This window comes from Apis cerana, linkage group LG7 (assembly GCF_029169275.1).
Source record: "Apis cerana isolate GH-2021 linkage group LG7, AcerK_1.0, whole genome shotgun sequence".
NCBI lineage: Eukaryota > Metazoa > Arthropoda > Insecta > Hymenoptera > Apidae > Apis > Apis cerana.
The window spans coordinates 4,712,802-4,738,105 of NC_083858.1; the positions used below are offsets into that span (position 1 = coordinate 4,712,802).

General features: G+C 18.9%; 1 protein-coding gene across 1 annotated transcript in view; it reads left to right on the plus strand.

Moving 5' to 3' along the window:
• The window catches only part of LOC107994227 (luciferin 4-monooxygenase-like), a 121,141-nt gene that overhangs the window by 64,640 nt on the left and 31,197 nt on the right, over nt 1-25,304 (plus strand). The window contains exon 9 of the mRNA XM_062077748.1: nt 22,863-23,067. Coding sequence (XP_061933732.1) covers nt 22,863-23,067 — 205 coding nt within the window. The remainder of the gene's footprint in view (nt 1-22,862; nt 23,068-25,304) is intronic.

Below are 25,304 nucleotides of genomic sequence, written 5' to 3' on the forward strand. Positions count from 1 at the left end.
ACCGTCAATAGCCTCACAATAATTCATGAGCGGACATGGTTTCCTAACGTTTTCCAAATCTTGAATTTAAACAAAGGCATCACAGTAACGGCCATTTCACGAGCCATATTTGCACTCCATGCGATGAACTATGTGGAAGCGAGCACGAAGATGACTCTTATGCGCTACGATGTGACCTTGCAAGAGCTTATCCTTTGAAGTTGCTCTCCAGTGCGATCATTGATTCTTCCAATCCTCCCTCTATATGCATTTTTCCCGAAAAGCAAGGATTGGAGGAAAAATTAAGGGTCGTGACAGTTTTGTAATAGAGTTGATATAAAAATAGAAGCGAGAACAGATAGAATTCGAGGACGATATAGTGTATATTAAAATACAGTCAGAATCATTATAATTAGCCGCAAAGAGTCAAAGTATCACTATTCGTTTACTCAGAGTTCGTAATATAAAGAATACGATAGTGATCTTTGAGCAGTAACATCAGTTTAGGTACTCCATTTGTGTAATATTCGAAGTCGTTCACCAGTTTCGATTTTAACATATTTATTATTCATGAAAAAAATAAAAGATAAGCAATTACTTCCATAAGTAAGCAGATTATTAATTCAAACACTTCTTCGAAATTATAAAAATAATAAAAAAAAAAGATTAAGAGTTTCAATAAATAGATCAAAAATATTTGAAGAATTAAAAATATTATTAATATAATATTCATATTTCATATTTAAATCTTTTGAATTTGTTATGGATGTTGAATAAAAGAATAGATATGATTTTATAGGACAAGATCTTTAAACATTTATCGCGAGATTTATAAATAAGATTTATAAACTTATTCCTCATAGAAATTCTTTTTGTTACTATCGCAGATCTTTATTATGTCTAAACAAAATGATATTGTTTAAGATTGTCGTTTTTAAAAATTTAATCGATATTTGAAATTGTATATTTTTGATACATTTTAACGAACAAAATCCAATTCTAACGATGATACTTCAAATACTGACTTAACGGCAACTAATATCATTCTAGTTTGAGGAATTTTTTTCTAACTTTGGGATATTGCGAATCAGGAACTAACCGCGATATTATTGTCATGTCTCACCGAGAACTGAGATTTTCTCAATTGAACTAAGAAGGGATTTTCTGAAGGTACAATCTTCACTTGAAATAAAGTCTCATTGTGAATAGATCATATTCATAACTATCAAATACAAATAGATAATAAATAAATAATTTGTAACAACACATTGTGCTCTAACCGTCGAACATGATTATCTATTGTGACTTGAAAGAGAATCTAATTATCGCTCATTATGAACATATCATAATCTGAACGTTGAATACGATAATAGATAGTTTCGTTGTAATTATGTATCATGATTTGACCGATACGTCGGACACAATTATCTACTGTGATATTGTGAGATTCAGTTCTCTTATAAATATACTTACAATCGTACTTCGTATTAATACAATCTTATCGTGAAGAAAATATATCGATAATCGTAAACATCAGTTTCTTCATACATACTTCGAAAGAACATTCGACACATATATTCATACATTTAACAATGTATACAGTACAATATTGCTGGCAAACAGTACATGTTAGTAATAAAATCGAAATCGAAATCTTATAATCGAAAAAAAATTGTTAGTAATAATATGAATAACTCGAATACTTTAAATCATATTTACGGAAGCAGATTTTTGATAATTATAGTATGAACTATTTATGTAATATTTTATAAATATAAAAATATATAAAATAAAATAAAAAATTATAAAATAATATAAAAAAATTTGATATAAAAAAATTTCATTATAGATTAATAAAATGGAGTTTAAAATTAGAATATGATTACGAAATATACTACAAAAATGAAAAAAATGCAAACATTTTAAGTAGAATTGTTGCAATAAAATTTGATAGAAGATGGTCCAGAAAAAATTAAATATATGAAATATATAAAAATATAATTACAATAATTAAAAAAATTATCAAAAATTTAGGTAATAGATAATAATGATTAAATGGATAATGTATAACATGAGCGACATTAATCTATTATCTACAAGTATAAATGACGATAATATATATATATATATATATGTATGTATTTTGTATTAGATTCGAATAAAATGTGAAATGAATGAAATAAACAAAAGATATAGCATAATATATAGCAGATGAAATGTATTTTATACGAATATCATAATGCATAAATAAGATATTTTGATATAAAACGAACAAATAACTAAGTTATAAAACATAATTATTCTAGAAACATAATTTAGTAATACTAACTACTAATTGAATTCTACTAACAATAAATTTTCCACATTTACTGATACAAATATGAACGAAAACAATACTATAGATATAAATGTAAACAAAAATAAGTCAACGCGGAAAAATATAAATTCATTAAATTTAAATTCGTGAAATTTCCGCAAATTTTCATTTATAATATGAAATGTATAAATCCATTAAAAAATTAAAAAAACTATCCATCAATAAAAAAACAAAAGATCAATAAATACTCAAAATATTAAACAACAAACAAATAAAACTAAAAAATATTAATAAATATTTAAATTGATAATGAATTGGAGAAAAGAAGAATTCACTTCTATACGTATAAATAGTTAACAAAAAGTAATAATAAGAAATTTTATTAACATAAATGAAATAAAAATAAAATTTAAACAAAGTATATAGAAAATATAACAAACAATCAAAAGAAAATCTTAATACTTCTATTTTTTATAGAAATTAAATAAGAAAATAATATATACATATATATTGTAAAAATAGTTATTACATAAATATAAATATAAATATAAATATAAATATAACTATAGAAAAAAAAATATTTCTCAATAAATAATGTATATATACAGCCATATAAAAAATTATTCAGTCTCTCTCAATATCAAATATATATCAACAAATATCAAATTATAATTGAAAAAGCAGGAATCAAGAAGTAAAATGTTATAATAATTATCCTGCAAAAATATAAGAGTATTTATATTATATAAATTCCTGCAAAAAATTAATAGAAAAAATATTTCCCAAATTTGAAAAACAAAATATGCATCGCATTTCAAATGTTTTCAAATAATATATAATAACAAGAGAAATTTCATAAAAAAAGAATAAAATATATAGTACATATAATTTCTTTTATTAATTTTCATGAAATAATAAAATAAATAATAAATTCATGAAATCATCATAGAAGCATCATTTTATAAATAATTTAAAAAATATAATAGAATATAATATAAATACAGTTGTTAATTTATTAAACGATGATTTTATTCTTTAAAATGAAATAATAGTCAAATCTTATAAAATGAGAATCTAGAATATCAACGGATTAGTAAGTAAAAGCTAGGAACTAACTTAATTTTTATTCAATAACAAAATAAATATTATGTCTAAAATCTAAAATTCACTTATAATAAAAAGTTAAAAATAATATATATATAACATATCATATTCAAATGACATGTTATACATATATCTCTGCTTATAGAAGCTGTTATAAGAGTATAATTAAATATAAAGCCACAACAAATATTTTATCAAATATTATATACAAGCAACAATGGTTAAATTAATTATAATATAATATCTTTATATTATCGGCAATTTACACTTTATCTAAACTGTGATAAAATAACAAGAAAATAATATAAATTGATTTGATGAGATTTATTGAAAAAATTTATAGAAAATTATAAAAACATTTCAATGTGTATTGTAATATTATCGATCATCAAATTTCATTGATTTTGGATAAAAAGAGTTAAAAATAATAAGAAAAGCAATATTTTCTTATTATTTTTTTAACTTTTCTTTAGAAGAACAAACTAGATTAAATTTAAAATAATTAAATTTAAAATAATATTCGATCAAATAATTTTAACATATTGTTAAATGCTCTAGAATAAAAATAAAATAAAAATTCTAAAGCTAGCTATAGAAAAATTTATAATCAACAGTATAGATAGCAATAGCTTCATTAACAATAGAGAAAATATTCTAATGTTTTAATATAGAGAAACTAAAAATATTCACTAGAAAAATATAAAATCAGAAAAAAGTGTAATTATTTATGAATATAGTGAATAAAAATAAACTATATAAAATGATATGAAAAAAATATATAAAAGAAAAAGAACTAGTTACAAGTTTTTACAAAAAAATTTACAAAAAAAAAATTAACACCAGTAGTAGTTATAACGACTCAAAGTCGTTATGGAAAATAATTATAAAAATAAAAATTTAAATTTAAATTCATACTTTATTAATAAAAATTAATAATAACTTGGATTCTTCTTCCTGAAGAAGAATCAAGAAAAATCAAAGTATTTGCAAATTAGTTAATTAATATCTTTCAACCATTTTCAGAAATTGGAAATGAAGAGAAACAAGAAATTCAGAGTATCTAATGACTATTTGAAAAATAATTCAAATAAAATCAGTACTTAAAAATTTCTCTAAAAAAAATTATTAAAAATATTAATAGCAAAAAAGTATTAGGATTTAAATTAATAATTTAATAAATAATTTAATAAAATAATTTAATTAATAATAAGAAAAATATTAATTAATAAAGAAAAATATAATTAATAATAATATGAAAGAATTGCTAAAAAAATTCAGATTTTTAATAATTTTATTTAATACTTATTTTTAATAATATATTTAATACTTTAAGCTTAAACTTAAAGTATTTTTCAATCCAAAAGAAGTTAGCTCAAATAAAATTAATTTTTAAATCTGGGAAAAAATTTTAAAATTAATTTATAAATTTATAAATATATTTCAATTTCTAAGATATTCGAAAAGCTCATTAATATTTATATAAAATCAGATTATAACAGAAAATCATTATCATATCTGAACACTAATTCGGTTTCAAATCTAAGCATGGAACAACGTAGCAAATATATTGCATAATAAAATTAAAATTAATTAAACGAAAAAGAAATGGGGAATTAAGAAAAAGTAGTACTATTTCACGGTCTTTATAACCATATCATAAATATTATAATTATAATATTGTGATAACATTAAGCATTTGATAAAGAACATATTGTTATACAAAATTAAAAAATCTCTATTCTTCTGAATAAATACTTAAAATCTTATTTTCATAATTAAAATTTTTTTCAAATATAAAAAAAAAAGATACAGATATGTTCTATATCATGTTTTGAATCCTATACTTTTTATTCTTTATATTGCCGATTATCTAATATTTTCAATATTTTCAAAATTTAACAGTAAAATCAACAAAACAGTAAAATTTAAAAGTAAACAGTAAAATGCAGTTAAAGTATCGAAACCAATTTATCTCATAATTGTTACAATATATTTTTTATTGATATTTCATTTAATGATATTTACATATAAATGTATGAATCTTAAATGAAATAATAAAAATCTAGATATTTATAAATAATGTTTATGTATTATAAGAATTGTATTGTATTATAAGAATATTTTTAGTATATTTTCTTAGTTTTGTGAGTAAATGAACTATATTTAAAGATAATATGCTAATTAGTATATATATATAATATATATTATATAATATATATAGTATAATATAGATAGTATGCTAATTATACAAGATCGCTATTTTTTACAATATAATAGTTTACAATGAAATATTCGATCATAATGCAAATCAAGATTTATACTATATTAATTCCATTTGACAATCAAAATATGGTGTCATATTTGACAATCAGAGCTTAATACAAAGCTTGATATTCATTAACTCGTAAAAATTTTAAACTCAAGGAATGCTCTTTACATAAAGAATTTAAAAAAACTAATATGAGAGATAAATATGATATTAAAGGAATGATATCGCGGATTAACTTTCCCTTGATAAAAAGAGATTCCAAATCTATAAAAAGATTCTCATTTGGGACGAATGTTGCATAAGGATACGTATCTTCTCAAAACCTGATATGCACATTGTCATAAAATTTATCAAAAGAAAAATAATATTGATTGAAATATATTATTCAAGATTACGTTGCAAGTTAAAGTGTCTAAAAAAAATATAAAATGTCAAATGTTACTAAACTCTTCTTAAAAATTACATTATCTTTTAGCAACATTATTCTAAATCCTTCGTTTAGTAATAAATCCTTCGACGTAATAATATCTAATTATTCTGTTCGAGAAAATACTTCCCCGAATAACTAAGTTATAAATCTGATGACTATTTACTGTTCGCGAACATTGAATATTTCTTTACTAGCAAAAATTATTAAATTACTTGCAAAAAATATATAATCTATTTATTTTAATTATTAAAAAACTGCAAAAAAACAAAATATATGAAATACATTTATAATAATAAAAAAGAATAATAAATATGGAATATAATGGCCAGCCATAAACAAAATTATTAAAATAATTAAATTTTTAAAATAATGTATTTCTTAAGAGATATGCACTTTTTATACATAATATGAATTTCGAAATATAATAAAATATAATAAATTAAAAATATTTATTTTATAACATTCATAACATATAGTAACATAAATGAAAGAAAAATTAATTGGAAATAGCAGGATAGAAACAAAAAGATATATAATAGATAACAGATATATTATCAACAAACTATTATTAAATAAAAGAAAATTAAATTTGAATCCAAATAATAGCAAAAAGATATAAAAATATATAGATAAAGATATTTTAGAAACATTAAAAAAAAGCTGCTAAAAGAGAAAAAATGATAAATATTAATAATAAAATAATAACATAAAACAATAATATTATTTTTTTATATTTAAAAAGTATAGTTTCGATAATGAAAACTTTTTCTTTTAAAAATAAAATACAACATATTTTTTATTATTAATGACAAATAAAGTTCATTAAAAAAACTTATTTAAAAAAAACTTATAAAAATAATTATAATATATATAATTGTAAAAGAAATTATATTATTAAAAAATAAAAATTATTTTTGAAAAATTAATTTAGTTTAAAACTTTTCAAATGATGAAATCTGATGTTTTATTTTCTTAGATAATGTTTTCATTAAATTATTAATAATAAAATTTAAAACAATTCTTTTATTTTTTACATAAATTAAAGAATTATCTATTTATTTCTTTATCATCTAACAATTTTTATTAATGTAAAGCAATAATCTATATCTTGATTTTTACATTTTTTTTATTAATTTTCTTTTTCTTTTTATCATTTTATCAAAATAAATTTAATTTATTTATCATTTCATCAAATTAAATTTATAAAAATAAATAAATTATTTTAATTATCATAAAAATTATTTTCTTCTAATAAAAGAAATGAAATGAATAAGTTTTTTTTTCATTTTAATTTTAATTTCTTTCTAAATAATTATTCTGTTTAATAGATGACATACTAAACAATGATAATAATTTGATCTAGAGATACTATAGGAGATACTATAGAAATCACATTTGCGATCATGATGTCTATAAACAGGAGACATATGTTGTATTAAATGTATGTAAGAAATCCCATCTTGATCCCAAGATAACTATATTATACAATATAAAAATATTATAAAGGATTATTCAATCGATTATTCATAACTGAAATTAAAAATCCTTTATCACTATTTCATATTATAAAATTAAACAATATCACTATTGTAAGATAATATTTTAATTTATAAAAATATACATTTTACAAAATTCAAACTCTAATAAATCACTCTAATAATTAATATTAGAATAAAAAATTTACTTCATTAAATATTTAAAATTATAATTATGATAATATAAAAAACGTCACAGATTCTCCATTTGTGGAAAAATTCTCAAATCAATTAGGCATATACATATTTAGAACAATTAAATGATTTATAATAATCATTAAATAATACAATAATAATAATTTTATTTAAATTAATTATTAATATTATATCTATTGCAAATACATTTCTCAAGATCGAGTCAAATATTATAACCGAAATAATTAAACTTTATCAAAAAATGCACATCTACTAATAATAAAATTTTATAATTTTATAATTAGTTAATATATAACAAAAATTGATATAAACATCAAAAGAATTGATATAAAAAGAAAATTGATGTTTATATAAAAAGAATTGATATAAACATCAAAAATTCTTGATATAACTAAATAAATAATAGATAATCTAATTCATAAATATAAATAGGAATAGGAATGTAATAAATGAAGTATTATTTAGCAAAAACATTGGCATTATGAATTTGGCATTATGAATTCCATAAATAAATAAAAAATAAACTAAATTTTTAATAAAGGAATAAAAAAAAATTTTCGGTTCATGAAATAAATACAAATAATAATTATAATTTAATTTTATTACTTTGATTTGAAATATTATTTTTTTAAATTTTTTTTTGCATAATTTAATAATTATTGATAAATATAAATATAAACGATATATACAATATATAGCGGTTTTTAAATGTCGGAAATTATTTAAAAATTATATATTAAAATTTGATAATTTTTGAGCAATATCTAATTAATTTGATCCTTTCTTTTTTTTTTTTTAAATTTTAATTTATATATTGACATGTTAATATGTTGTACATTGTTAATATGTATCTACAATCTCATGCATTAAAAAGAAAAGAAATTAAAACTAAAGTATTAGATTCTATTGATATTTATTATTGTAATAACTTGTAATACTTATTATTGTAATATCAATGTTCGCACTTGCAGCAGTAGTATTGTAATGATAGTGGTGCATGTAAGCTTGGTACTGAAATTCCCTTCAAGAGATGTCGTAACAAGTGGTAATAAGATCGTAATAAGTATATTTCTTAAAGATATGGATTATATAAGTGAACACATATCTATGAGATAGCAAGATCTCAATATCACAGAAGGTAATCGTATTCAGATTACGATGTATTCACAAATTATCTAATTGTCGTATTCGGCGATCAAACTACGATGTGATTACTATGAAACTTTCTTCATCAATGAAGCTTTGTGCCCTTTCTAGTTCAGAAAATCTCTCTCTAGTTCAATTGGAAGGATTTCTGGGAGCATGATAATAATCAATAACATCGCGGTTAGTGCCTAATTCGCGGCACTCCGTTAAAGAAAAATTTCTCGAACTAGAATGATATTGATTGCTGTTGAGTCAGTCCTATCTGGAATATATTACTTGGGATCCAACTCTGCTCCAGCTGAGTCAAAAAATATACAATAAGATTAACTAAATTCTCAAAAATAATAATTTTCTCAGATAATGTCATCCTTTATTTAAGCTTAATTCAGATGCGAGCGATAAGAAAAAGATTTCTATGAGGAATTTCTCCGAATAAACTATTTATAAATCTCGTTTTGCAGTAAGTGCAAACAATTAGAAAGCAATATTTTGAAAAAATCGAATAGTTTCTTGTAAGTATTTAAAATTCGTTATATATTTTTATATTTTCTTCATTTTTTTTTATTTTCGTATGTTTTGATAATATTTTGTAAAAATGGCTTTTTATTTATTATAAATTAAAATTTGTTATATTAAAATTTTTCAAATTCTAGAGATAAAATAGCAATTGTTTCGTGAATATGGTTTAATATTGATTCAAATAAAAGGTAACTTAAATATCAAAGATAATTATATTCCCCAAAATAGATTAGAGATTAGAGGGAAAATTTAGACTCGATGGTTTTCCAAGATTGTTAGAATTCAGATTATAATTAGAAGGCAGATAAAAGTTCAGATCAGTAGTTGTAGTTAAAATTGTGATAGAATTCAAAAAATATTTCAAAATTTATTAATAATTTATTAATATTTATAATTTTTTAATATTTATTAATAACACATAAATTTTAAACAAAGCGTACTTAGTATTGTAGTGGATTAAGTGCATATGTTGAATGCTCTTTTGACTGAGGTATATATGTGAAGAAGTTGATGTTTGTGACTGTTGTATTTTCTTCATAATGTAAATTGGAATTATAATTGGATAATGGATTGTATTAGTACAGTTAGAAATGCGGTACGCGTAATTAGAAGGATTATAGTTTTCCGATAAGGCATAATAATAGCCAATAATATCGCGGTCAATATCTGACTCGTCAATATCTAACACTTCCAAATTAAAAGAAAATTCCTTAAATTAAAATGATGTTAGCATCGTTGAGTTAGCTACGTCTGAAGTCATCTTTTGAAGTTTACTCCAGACTGAAATATATCAAAAATATACAATTCTAAATGTTGATTAAATTTTTCTCAAAAACGGCAATCTTTTGAGATAACATTCTTTGTTTAAACTTACTAGAGACGACCAATAATAATAGAAAAGTGTTTCCATATGAGGAATTTCTCTGAATAAGTTGTTTATAAATTTCGCGAGCAATAAGTACTCACAAACAGTCTTATATGTCATTTTTTAAAAAAAAATTATTTTTTTGATTATAATCTTTTTTCAATTTTTATTAGATCTTAATAGTTTCTTTGTAGTTCTTTTTCAATTGTTCTTAATTGTATTTTTTTTCTCAATTTATTTTCTATATCCATGATTAAATGAAAACATATGTATCTAATGAACACTTTGATCTTTCAGATTACCTATTTGATTCTTTTTTTTTAATTTTTTTTATTCTCTAAATATCTTATGTAATCGTTATCTATTTCATGGATAAAATCATTTTTATCTATATTAATTTTTCTTTTAATAATGCTTTTTTAGATATCTCTTTTATGCTTTTTTGATTTTTTTTATAATTTTTCGTAACTGAAAATATTTTTAATGAATTAATTTGTCTTCATTCATTTTTTCAAAGAAAATTTATTAATCTTTATTCGATTTATTTCAATATCTAATAATTGAATTGTTTTTAATTCTTCTGAATTCAACGAATCTGAATTTTTTAATTTTATTATCAAATTTTTTTTCTTTATTTTTATGAATGTAAACATAGGTGCGGAACTGAAAATGTGCAAATAAATTTCTAATATCCAATTTTCTAAAATATGAAGATGATTTATATGAAGTTTTTTTTTAGTTGATTTTGTAGATAAGTTTGTAAATAATTTACTATATTTATTGCTTTTCTCCATATTTTTTCTTTATGTTTATACATGCAATACTTGTCATTTCAAGCAATGATCTATTTTTTTGTTCTACAAAAGAATATTTTTTATTGCGAAAAATAAGGAGTTATTGGATATATTGATATTAAGGATTAAGGATATATTGTACTTGTATTTCCTTTTTTAAATAATTTAGCAAATGTAATATATTATTTTCTTGATCAGATCTTATTTTTTTGGGTTCTTTTCTGATACTGTGTTTTCATTTCCACAAATTTTTTTAATATATGAAATATTTTTTATGATTTATGAAATAAAACTACAAAAAATCACAATAATTGTTAACATAAATAAAAATTTTTACGTCACTATCTATTAGCCCACAAACTTTTATATGAATAAAATCTAAAATTAAATTACAATCATTAAATCTATTTAATGATTTCTCTAGAAAAAAATATGTGCCATTTTATTTTTTAAAGTATCGGAGATTACTCCATATTGCTTTATCTTAATAAATATTTAACTCTTACTAAATATTTTTCGGATAAATTCTTAATGGAAGTTCGATTTCAATATTTGATACATATTAACAATCTTTTATATATTTTGTACTCATGATATTCCTTATTGTATAAATTTTTAATTGTTTTTATTTATAAAAAAATTGGAAAAAATTCTGCTGAAAATAATTTATTTTTAGTTCGCCATTCTTTGTAATCATACAAATGTCATCTTTGAAAGTTAGCTTGTATTTTAATTTTTATTTACTAGTTTTTTACCAGTAAATTTAATCCGAAGATTAGGACATATAATAAGTCTCTTTTTCGGCAAGTTTGCTAAAATCTATCGCATAGTTTATGGCTCTTAAATCGATTTCTTACATTTTAGCTGTTCCCCTTTCGTTTGCAAAATACATATACGCTTTTTTTTCGAATTGAATTTAATAAAAAATTCTTTCAACGTTCATGTGGCTTGTTTCACTAGAATCGATCTATGAGTTGTTTTTATTTTTAAAAAAAATATTTTTTTAGGAATTTTCTTTATAATATTAAAACATTATATAAAAACATTTATTGGAAGATGAAAATATTCTGAATATCTAATATTTTTTTCTATTATTCTCTATTTTTTACAATTTACTTTATGCAATCATTTTTAAAATTTCGATATTAAAATATAAATTTTTGAACATTTTGTTTTTTGATAGCCTTTCAAAGAATCACATGCTTGTGCTATTTCGCATTCCCTATATGCTATAATTGGTTATATTTTATTAATAATCCAATAGTATACTTATCTTTTTGCAACTAGGGAATCATTGAATCAGATTTTTCATCTTTTATCATATCTCACAATTTTTTTTTAACTATTAAAAATTTCGACTTAAAACATTATATTGAATAATTATCATTATTTAACTTTTGAATTGCAAAATGTGCAGTTCTACCATTTATTATTTTGAATCACAGTTTCTTTAATTATTTTTTCAAAAAAATTCACTTATTTGTATTTCATTTGAATTATTTTATTGATAAATCATTAGACATTGGTTTATAATCTATTGTAAATTAAACGAAAATAATAAAGAGTAATTTGAGTAAAATAATAAAGAGTAGTAATATATATTTATAGAAATATATATTTTTATAATAACAAATTCATGCTATTTTGACTGCGATTTTATTTAGATTGACATTAGATTGACATTATTTTTAAAAACTTGGCATCAACTCTTATGCTTATTTGAAAAATAAAAAGAAAAACAAAAGATAAACATTGCTTATAAAACATCTTCAATTTCAATAAAACTTTTATCCAAAATTTTATATTCATATAAAAAATTTGTAAAGTATTTTTTTAATAATATAAAAGAATCACATTAACATTTTTTTCTACATTTTTCTAAATTTGGTGATTTTTTTTTATGAAAAAAATATGTAAAACAAAATAATAACGCAGCTATGAAAAAAATTAAATCAAAAAATCAATCAGGTTTTGTTATTTGAAAACGGAAAATTTTTTTTATATATTTTTATATGCTGGATGTAAATCTAATCGTAAAAATTGTCTATGTTAAATTTAAAAAATTAATTGATAAAAAATATTGATTTTTGTTATATTTAAAATAATTTTATATTTTATATTATAATAATGTTATATTTAAAATAATTTTTTAAATATTTTTATCAACTATATCATATAATAATTTGTTTTATAAAATCTAATTAGGAATATTTTTGCCGAGGTATTTTACTTTGAAATTATTTAATTTTTATTATTTTAATTTATTAATGACAAGAAAATAATTTTCAAAAATTTAATTTCATTTTATTAGTCTCTAATTTTTTTTTTGAAAATAAAAAGTTTATAAAATAAAAATATATATTTTTTAAACATTAAAGGAATGAATAAATATTAATATGAAATAAAAATAGAATAATTTCAAAATATAATACATATCTTAATATATCGATAAAAAATTGCGATATATTTTGGTAAAAAAAAATTGGTTATTAATTTTATTCTATTATTTATTAATCTAAAAGAATTAAAAAATTTTGTTGTATCATTTAATTTTTTAATAAATTATTTAATAGTAATTAATAATATTTAAAAGTATTTTTTTTATTAAATATTTTTATATTATGAAATCTGTTAAAAATATTTCATACAATAATTTTTTTTCAATAATTTTTACAATAGTTTTAAATAATAAAATAAAATAAGAATTTGCAAATAAAAACATTTGTATTTACTTTTGTATTTATATTGCATTTATATGTAACATTTTTTTTGGAAATATTTTAATAAATCTTGAGATATTTTTATTAGAAGGTTTTAAATGAATGTCATATACAATAGTATTAACTATGTACCATATCGAATACAAACAAATCCAATTATATATTTCAAAAAAAGTATTAAGTTAAATATTTATTTATTTATTTATTTATCTATTCATTAATATTTATTTATTTATTTATTTATCTATTCATTAATATTTATTTATTTATTTATTTATTATAATTATTATAATTATAATATAATTCAATATAATTTTTTATTGAAAAAAATATTTGTTAAATTCGATACACTTTCTTCAAGATGTTGGATTTATTCGTGAATTGATTGATAATTTTTTATAAAAAGCAATATTTTTTACAAAATAAAAATATTGAATAAATATTATCATTAAAATTATTTATTAATTCGTAATTAACTACAATAATTGTTTACGTTGTTTGTCAATATCGAATGATAAATTATAAATGAAATTGTCTTGAAATTTTATTTTAAGTATAATTAACGTAAATATATAATTTATTAAATATAATTAATACAAATATATCTATTTTTTTGTATTTGTAAAAATATAAAATGATTGAGTTCTTCGTTAAAAAAATTAAAAGAATTAAAAATTTAATAAATAAGAATCAATAAATATATTATATCTAATAATAAATATATTATATTATAAATTGAAATTGACAATAATAAAACATTTTTTGTATTGATAATTGATTAACAGACCGAATTTTTTTTTTTGAATGACATTTGGTTATAAATATCTTGACTAATATTTGAAACAAATATTATTTATAACAAATATTATATTATTTTTACCTTTCACAACTGAAGAGTTTTATTCTAAGAAAGTAAAAATTGAAAATATATTTTTTAAAAAGATGATTATAATATCCTATATATAAATCCTATATATTTTAATAAAGTTAATTAATTTTTTAATAACTATAATATTAGATGTATAGTTTGTTTTTTTATACTTTATCTGGAATTTATTTTTTTAAACGATTTCGTTGCTTAGATTTCTTATAATTAAAAAATAAATAAGAAAATATGAAAAAATGAAAGAAAATGTAAAAAGAAGTAAAAATACACAACATAATAAAGTTTTAATTATTTGAATTGTTAGAATGAAATTTTAAGTATGAAATGTAATAAAATAAACAAACTGCAATGATCTATTTACATAAATTTAATTTTTTATTATTTAAGTAACAAAGCATAAATATTGCGAGTTATATAAATTGTAATTGTTTTAGTGGATATATTAGAAATAAGTATTATTAAATAGTCTGTTTATTTTTTGATAAATGAAATTATTATTTGAAATTTTGATTTTATAAACATGTTATGGTATTTTATGGTTTTCATTGTTGTCAAATTAATTTTAAAAAAATCTTAACTAAGAGTTTAATAAATTAGTAATATATTATTATTATATTAATTTTGATTTTTTTTCATCATTTGAATTGTTATTTGAAATGATGAGTGAAAATTGCAAAAAATTTAATACTTTTCTAAATTAATTTGGAAATAATCAATCTTGAAGTTTGCTTTATTTATTGAAACATTCTGAATTTATCAATGAATCTTCTTATATTTGCCGTTTTGTGAAATTACACGAAATATCAAATTAATTTTATTAATTTTAATAAGTATTATTAACGAATTTAAGAATTTTTAAATTAATAAAAATTGTAATATTTAAATTATAAGAGATAATAGATTATTAAGCTAGATTTCTTAAAAATGAATTGCACTGAAGAAGAGGTATAATTTTCAATATTTATTAATAGTTCAAATATAATTTCAAATATTTACTAATAATTAATCAATTTTTTTTTTGTTTTAGTTAATGAAGACAAATGTCTTTCAATTACCTATTCTAATTCCATTGATAAAAATTTTGGATGTATATCTGATATTAAAGCAAGAATTAAGTCCAGATGAATTTTGCATTTTCTTATTTGTTGAGAAAAAGTCAAAGGATAAGTGCAAGTTTGATTTCAATCCAATCGAACAACATTTTAATAAATTTGAGGAACTTAGGGTTAAATTACATTTTTATACAACAAAATTTTTACTTAATATATATATAATAGTATAATTTTCTTTTTAAATAGATTATGCCAATTTCATTACAAAATATCTTCATCGATTTGTTTATGAATATAGTTCGTTATGCAATTTTTTTAGAATCAGTAAGTAAAGATTACTTAGATAAACAAAACTGTCGCAATTATGATGATTTGCATCAAACTATGTGTAAGTTGATGATTTTTTATTAACTTCTTTTTTTTCAAAAAACTTTCATTTTAATAAATTTAATGTTTCAGTACTTGTATACATTTTGTCATACAGAATATTCAATATATTTTTTGAAGATTCAATTGATTGTTTTGTTCATTTTAAAGTAAAAAAAATTTTAAATTTAATTGGTTATCTTCTTCGTGCAGAAACTCCGAATTTTTTCCTAGAAAAAGGTTGTTTGACATTTGAGGAACATTTTGTGGAGCAAAATCTTGTATTCCCATTATTAGAAGCAACACCATATTTAGAGGTTTGATTTTACAATTTAGTGACTTTAAAACAATTACAATTTTATTTATTATATATGTATATTATATAATCATTAATATTATATCATTATTAAAAAATAAGAATAACATAATTTTTTAAAGAAACTTCAGGAGCATTTGAAAAAATATTTACGAAATATAAAAATTCCTAAAAAGGAATCAACAACTCCCATATTTATGAATGTCTTAAATCGACCAAGAACTCGTTTGAATGTGCCTCCCAATACACCCGAAGTGAGTAACTTATAAAGTTAAAATATATAAGTATTATATCTAATTTAATATTTTTTTTTATTGTCATAGTATATATATATACATATATCTATATTGTAATTGGAACTTTAATCATTACCGATTAGTTTTTTTTACTATTTTTTACCAATGATCTTGAAATTCTTAAGAAAGAAAATTATTTTAATCAACTTCTTCCGTAATAAATAATTGATTTAATTTTACGGCCTTAATTGTCGAATTATAATTCCAAAAACATTCAATGCATACTAAATATTGAATTTTATATATTTACATGATAGTATATGTGTCAATTTTGATTTCTATTTATTAATTATTTATACATAAACAGATGGCAATAAATACATATAATAGAATTTTTCAAAAATTCTTTTTTTTTTTCAATTTAAATGAAATCTTTCTTAAGATTTCCTTCATGTTTATTGCTATTATCCTCATAAAATTTATTAGAATATATAGAATATATATAAAATTTATTAGAATATTTATTTATATTTTATAAGATATCTTGGAGATTTAATATTGATTAAAACTTATTTATTAAGTTATAACATAATTTACAATTTGCTTATTAAGAATTTAATAAATGAAAAGTTTTGTTTCACATTACATTTTAAAAAATAAAAATGGATTTAGAAAATGAAAATTTATGAATTTTTAAATGTATACAGTATAATATAAAGTAATACAAAGTGTCTCAAAAATATAGAAATCCGTTAAGCAAAGATTTCTAATTTCAAGTAACATTTTCTTTTACAAAAACTTTTATGGTTTTATTAAAAAAACACTGGTCAATCATAAAGCGTAATCTATTAGAATCGCAACAATAGTGTTATTTGTGTATGTATGTGTTACCGAATAAACACAACATAACATAAACAAATTCAAGCAACATATATCGAAAAAAATATATTGAATATTATATATTGAATTTATTAATTGTTTATGTTATGATTCAATATAATTTTTTGTAAATAAAAAATGTTTATTATATTCGATATATATTTTTTTTACATATATTGCTTGGATTTGTTTGTACTCAGTCGATGATGTATAGCGAATTATTATCGAGGCTTGATTAGCTTACGTGCTCCATTATTTTTTATTAATAATTTATAACAAAATTATAACAAAATTTTCTTTGTTAAATTAAAATTTTTAACAAAGAAAAATGTTGTTTGAAATTATTTCATGAATCTTTAATTAACGGATTCCCATATTTTTAAGATATTGTATATGCAATATAGATAAGCACAAGTTAGTAGATTTGGTCTACAGCTAATTATTTTATTTACTTAATTCTTACTTAATTCTTATTTATTTATTTAATTATTTAATTTGAATAACATAACATTTTGAATATATTCCAAATTATCTTCATTTTTTGTTTTCCTAAATTAGTAATATAGTATTGAAATCTAAAATCTCCTATCATATTTTATATTCTAAGAATATTTGTAAAATTTATTTAATGAAATAAAATTAAAATGTAAATAAATAGATTAAATAAATTAAAATACTTTATTTTGATTATGATATCAACAATTAAATATTTGCAAAAATTTTTTTAAGAAATTGAATTTATTCTTCTGTAAATTAAACCAGCAATAAAATTACATTTTTTACACAATTAAATTAAATTTTTACACAAATCTTATTGGTTAGATCATTCATTTTTATTATTTGTTTTATAAATATAATATTATAAAATAGATAATGTTAGTAAATTTTTAAATACTTTAGTATTCCAAATTACTAGTATTACAAATATTTCTTTTATTTTAATAAGCAAAATTATTTTTAAAAATTTATCCAATCAATTGTCATCTACATAGGAATATTCATTTTATTTATTTCTATTAATGCTATGAAAAAACCGAATATATATATATATAATATATATATATATATATATATATATATATAATATATTATGTATCGACAAATATTTTGAATCGTACATTTTCAAATATTATATAACGTATTAATTTTTATCATATATTATTTTATGATATTTTTTCTATTAATTTTATTATATTTCTTATTAATTAATTTCTTATACCCTATATTTTGACATCTAAATATAATGTTTTTAAATAAAATTCAATTTTTCACATTTCATATAATTTTCTATAAATTACATACCGTGAATTACATTTTATTCAATTAGAAAAATAGAAATATTATTTATTAAACTAATTCTAATATTTTAGATAAATTCAAGTTTGATACAATTTTAAAAAAATTATTCTATTTTAAAGATTGCTCAATTTTCATTATGAATCATTGTTATGTTTATAAAATTACATGCTTTACATAGAGATGTTTTATTAACTAATTCATTAATTAATTCATTAATTTTATTTAAAGTTACTTAAATAATTTCAAATGATTTTTAAAGAATTTTAAAATGATTTTTACACAGATTAAATTATTTTCAAATAACTTAGAACGACTTTTTTAATGTTATGAAATATTCTTATATATATGTAGATATACATATGTAGATACTAATAAATACATTATTTAAATGTAATTATCAAATTATTTCAAATGTATGATTTAATATAAATTAAAACAGTTAACAAATCATTAAGATTTCCTTTTTTGAAGACTCATATCACCTGGACAGGATTTCTCAGTGACGAAGTTCGCACGAAAAGTTCCAAGATCGAATTATCTTAAACCGTTAACGGAGACAAAATTAGAATCATTACGAAAAACAAACAAGTTAAATGCAATGAATTTGTTAAAAGATGCGAATAAGAATGCTCCAAATTGTTTTCAACGTTATAAATTTCTAGAGAAATCAATTGAGAAACAAAAATCAAAAACAACTTTTGTACGAAAATCAATTCCAAACTTTAAGGTGAAGAAAATTACAATATATAATAATTATAATATAACTACAATTAATAATAATACTTATAAAAATCATATTGAAATTTGATTTTTTATAATTATTTGATTTTTATTACATAATTTTTATTATCTTTAAAAATAATTTCTTACATTAAATTTTTTTTATTCAAAAAATAAATATAATTTTAGATAGAAGAAAATATTCTTTAAACTTAGAAGAATGTAAGACTTTTATTATGAATTTATTTTGGTATTACATTTCTTAAAGATTATTTTTCTATTCGAAAAGTAATTTTTATCTACTATTATTTATTTATTCTAGCCAGTTGAAATAAAGCATACAACAGCTTCAACATTAAGGGAATGTGCTCATGTAATCAACCTTGAAGAAAGAGAAATAAAAAAGTAACTACATATATATATATATATATATATATATATATAATATATATATTATGCATAATACAAATTTTCCAATAAGATCGAAAGTTCGTTCATGAAAAAAAGGCAAAACAATATTTATATATATTGTTTATCATTTTGTTATCATTTTGTTATCATTTTGTTATATTGTTATCATTTTAAGCAATTTTCCATTATATTAGTATTTTTTCCATTATATTACAAGACTCTTTTTTATATAAGTATTTCTTATATAAGTATTTATGATTAATATATATATGTTCAAAATTCAAAATTACTTATATATAAAACTAAATTTAAAAGAAACTAAAAAAACTAAAAAAAAACTATATTTAACTAAAATATTTAAATATTGTGTCTAGATATTAATAGACTTTTGCCAGTAGATTATCATCAACATTGTATTGTAATTAATTTCTTAATTTTCGGATTATTAAAAAAAAAACTATTAATATATCAAATTCTATTTATACATATATATTTTTAAAAATACAATACTATACAATTATCATTATAATATATACATAAACATAAATGAATAAATATCAGCATACTTAATATTTATTCATAGATAACTTGAGCAAAAATAAAATATAAATTAATTTCTGGGCGATAATAAACAAAAATAATTTTCTCGTTATACATATGTATATCATAAGAAATCATAAGGAAATTTCTAATTAAATTTATAAAAAAGTAAGTAGATATACATATAATGGAATCTCCATTATTAATAATAGAAATAATATATTCGCAATAATAGGAGATAAACATATTCAGATTATACAACAATAGTTTTTTTTAGTATAAAATTTATTATTATAAAAGTTATTATTTTTTAGTACAAAATTTTATATATTATAAATTATATTTAACTCTTTTACGCTATCTCTACTTTTGATATCTTAAACTTTCTCCATAGCCTTAATGTTGCATTTGATTATTTCTTATAATAATAACAATAATTTGAGTTATTAGTTAATTTTTATGAAATTTATATTTAATTTTTTGTGAAAAATATTTTTATTATTTCTTCACTTATATTAAGTACAATATTAATTTTTATAGCAAATCTTTTTTATACATTTTTTTGAAATATTTGATTACTTTATGATCCATTCAATGTAACATGCGAAAAATATACGATTTTAATAAATTTTTTTTACTTAATATTTTGCAATTATGATATGAATTAACATTATTTCTTAATTATTAATAGTTTTCTTTCTGTATTTGTTTTTCAATTTATTTTTAATTGTTATTAAAAAGCATTCTTTATTCAATGAAAATAACATTATCTATTTAAAGATTGATAGATAAATTGATATAGATAATTGAGCATTTATATTAACATTTTTAAAATATCGAAACATCCTTATTTTTGTTATTATTAGTACTAATATAATTCTTGATAATGAAAATCCAGTAGCATTTGCATAAATAAATGCAGTACTATCTTTATTCATTTTTCGGCTAGGAATTGATTTATCAAAGCGGGAAACTAAGATTTTTGTGATTTTTGTGATATTTTTGATTCTATTTATCGGAATTATAAACATTTTTCAATACATATTCTTCTTCTTATAAAAATTTAAAATTAATTTTAGAATGTTAACAATAGTTGTATCTTAAAAGTTTTTCTTTATTAATATCTATTTAATAAATACTATTTAATTTAAATTTTATAAACCATTATTCACTTTAAAATTAAGATCTTTCAATTTTTCATTAAAGCTCTTGAGCTTTTTTACATATTAATTTTGATATAAATATTCTTTATTTTTACATTGAAGAAATTATTGATAAAGAATAATATTTAAATTATCATTTTCTGCCAGCTTTAAATTTTTTTGAAAACTACTTGAATTAGTATTTCTCTATTTAATTTTTTATTATTTATTTTATTATTTATTTTTTACTTTTATACCATTGATCTTGAATTTTCCAATACTATATTTTTCTTAAATTTGTTGCACACTTGTCATTTTCCGATTTCTTAATATTAAATTTATTATTAAATTTTCATGTTTCGTTTCAATTGATAACTTATTTCCGTTTAAACGACATTTTCAATATGAACAATTAAAATTTAAAAAATTTAATAATAATTGAATGTTTAATACTTAATATCTAGCTATATCTTGATCATCTAAAATATTTTATTCACAATCGAAAAGTCTGATAAATCATTTTCAAGAAATTAAACTAAATTTATTAAACATTATTATCTAAGATATTTATACTAAAATATATTTATATATATTATATTTATACTAAGATATTTCATATGAAAATAGAAAAAAATCAATTTGCAGACAAAAATATTTAGCGTACAAATATGATAATTATTTTAGACACAATTTTATTTATAAACGATTTTAAGAGTATCGAATCAGGTTAGATTTTACAATTCTCCCTGAGAAAACTATCAATATTTGCAATTTTCATGAAATCAATTGAAAATTTTACGTAGGATACTTTATAAGGATACTGTATATCTTTATTAAGATCGATTATTAAATATTTGACAATGATGATTGTATTAATTACATATGTATAAATAAAATTCAACATATAATATTAAAAGTTTTTCATTATTTCAAAAACAAAGAAATATTTTTTAAAAAATTGCATATTTTTCCAACTCTTTTCTGTATTCCAAATTTCATATTGATCAGCCATTAGAATTTTTCGATCTTTTATTTAAAATTTGTGACATTTTTAATAATACCTTTAATAACATCTTTAATAATAATTCTATGTCGAAAATAAAATTGTATTCTCATATTATTATGTTAGTTTTTTTGTTTTTAAATAATTCTTAAATACGTTTCTCTTTGATGTATTTTAGATTAAAAGCATTAACAGAAGGGAATCTTGATCCATCCTTGATATTAAAATTAGAAGAAGAGAAACGGCAGCAACAAAGAGAAGAAGAACTATTGAAAATAAAAGAAAAACATCTTTTAGCATTGTTAACTCGCGAGAATGCTTTTATTGCAAAAAAATTGTTATTAAATGATATTAAAGCCCACGCAGAAACAGTACGAAAAGAGGTAAGTACAGAATATTAACGAATTAATACAGAATAATACAGATAATAGTAATATAATGGAATTTAAGATGCTTTATAAATATTGTATAACATTATACGGAATTATAATCTTTTAAGATAAATTAAATAATTTAAAAATTTTTTAAAATTTTGAAAATCTTGAAAATGCTCATTAAAAAGTTTGAAAATTTAATTAATAAATTAATGAAATTCTTATTTTTGCTTTTGAATTAAAATCAAATAATATCGTTTCAATTTTGAAAAAGAATAAAAAATAAATAAGAGTAAAATAAAATAACTAAAAATTTCAAATTTATCGAGACTTTCAAAACTTTTAAAATGATAAAAATTTTCAAAACAAGTAATCAATTTTTAAAACAATTAAATCAATTTTTAAATTTTACAAACTGTAAATAATTTAAACGTTTCGCATCTCTAGTCACAAGTTAATTTAACATTGATTTGGTAGAAATTAATATTAGAATGACAAATTGATTTTAGCTGATAGCTTTAGATTGATGAAGCTAATTTTTCAAAATCAAAAATTTTTTTTTTCTTTTCATCATAAAAATTAAACTTGTTGTGATATGCAATTTGATTATTTTTTTGAAAAATAATATGAAAATTTTATTAATTTTTCATTTTATTTAATATAACATTTACACAATTGAATCGCGCATTATAACATAGAATAAAACAAGAATATGAGCAAAATAAATAAATCAAAATATATATATTTAAAGCTTTTTCTCTCTCTTTATTTCTATATATATATATAAATGATGTAATGATATATCGCTGAATAATGTGTCTTATAAAGAGAGATTTAAATTCAAATTCCAAAAATTTATACAATGAAGTATAAAGTGTATCGGTTAATAAATATTATATATATAAAATATATTTATACTTGATAAAAAAAACAAATTCCAAAAATTTATACAATGAAGTATAAAGTGTATCGGTTAATAAATATTATATATATATAAAATATATTTATACTTGATAAGATCGATTCTAGAAGTCAAGATAAACATAAAAATTGCTATAAAAATTTATTAAAGTTTATTTATTAAATTATAAGTAATTTAATTTTGTTAAATGAAGTAAATAGAAAGCGAAATGTTATGACGATATGATAGATATAGAATCATTTCATTTTATTTTGCTCTTATTTTGTTTAACACAAACTTAAATTACTTATAAATTATAATTTAATGAGTAAATTTTAATTGAAATTTTTATGTACTAACTTTTTTTTGTTTTAATTTCTAAAATTAACTATTCGAAAGTTTCGCAAAATATAATAATCTGTATATTCTGCATAAATATATATTTTTTTTTTTATCCAAATTCATTCTAAGAATTAAAAATTAATTCTCGAAAAAATATCATAAACTGTGTTAAATATTAAAAGATTTATTAATTGTCTGAGCTAAGATTATAGACAACTCATGAGTCAATTGTAATATAATAGACTATATATAATATTTTTTCAATTTTGCTATTTAATCATATATTTCATATTTTATTTCATTGATTATGTATATATTAGTTAATTTATTTATGATGAAAAAATTGATTAAGAACGAGAGTAATAATTAGAAAAAAGAAAGAAAGAGCTCTAGAATCGTGTGACTCGTCTAATATAAACAATTATATTAATAAAGAACTTAATAAAGAAAAATTATAAACAAAAAATGATTATATTTATATAATATAAATCACAAATTAGCACGATATTTGTAAAAAAACAAAAAAAGAAGAATTCTAAATATAGTTTTATTAATTTATTGATTTCTAAAATATAAAAGGAATTGTGTTAATAATATGGTGTAATGATATTTATAAAATAATGTAATATGATGTAATAATATTTATAAAATAAATAATTAATATTATTTATATATATAACTTTCAATGTGTACTAAAGATTTTTCATTAATATCTCCAAAACCAATAAATTTCCGAAACAAAAATTTTATATTTGAGATCCTTCTCTTTAATTTTTCCTTCAAATTTATTATGCTAATTTAAGATTAGTGCTATATGAAACTTTATATCAAAAAATTTATATTTTTTTCTATAATTTATAATTTTTGCAATTTTTTTATAAAATCAATATCATTAAGTTAAAATATTTTTTAATTATATATATATTCCGAATGAAAATGATCGTTTTCAATTTCTATGATTTTTGCATATATCATAAAAATAAACATTTTGAATAATTAATGT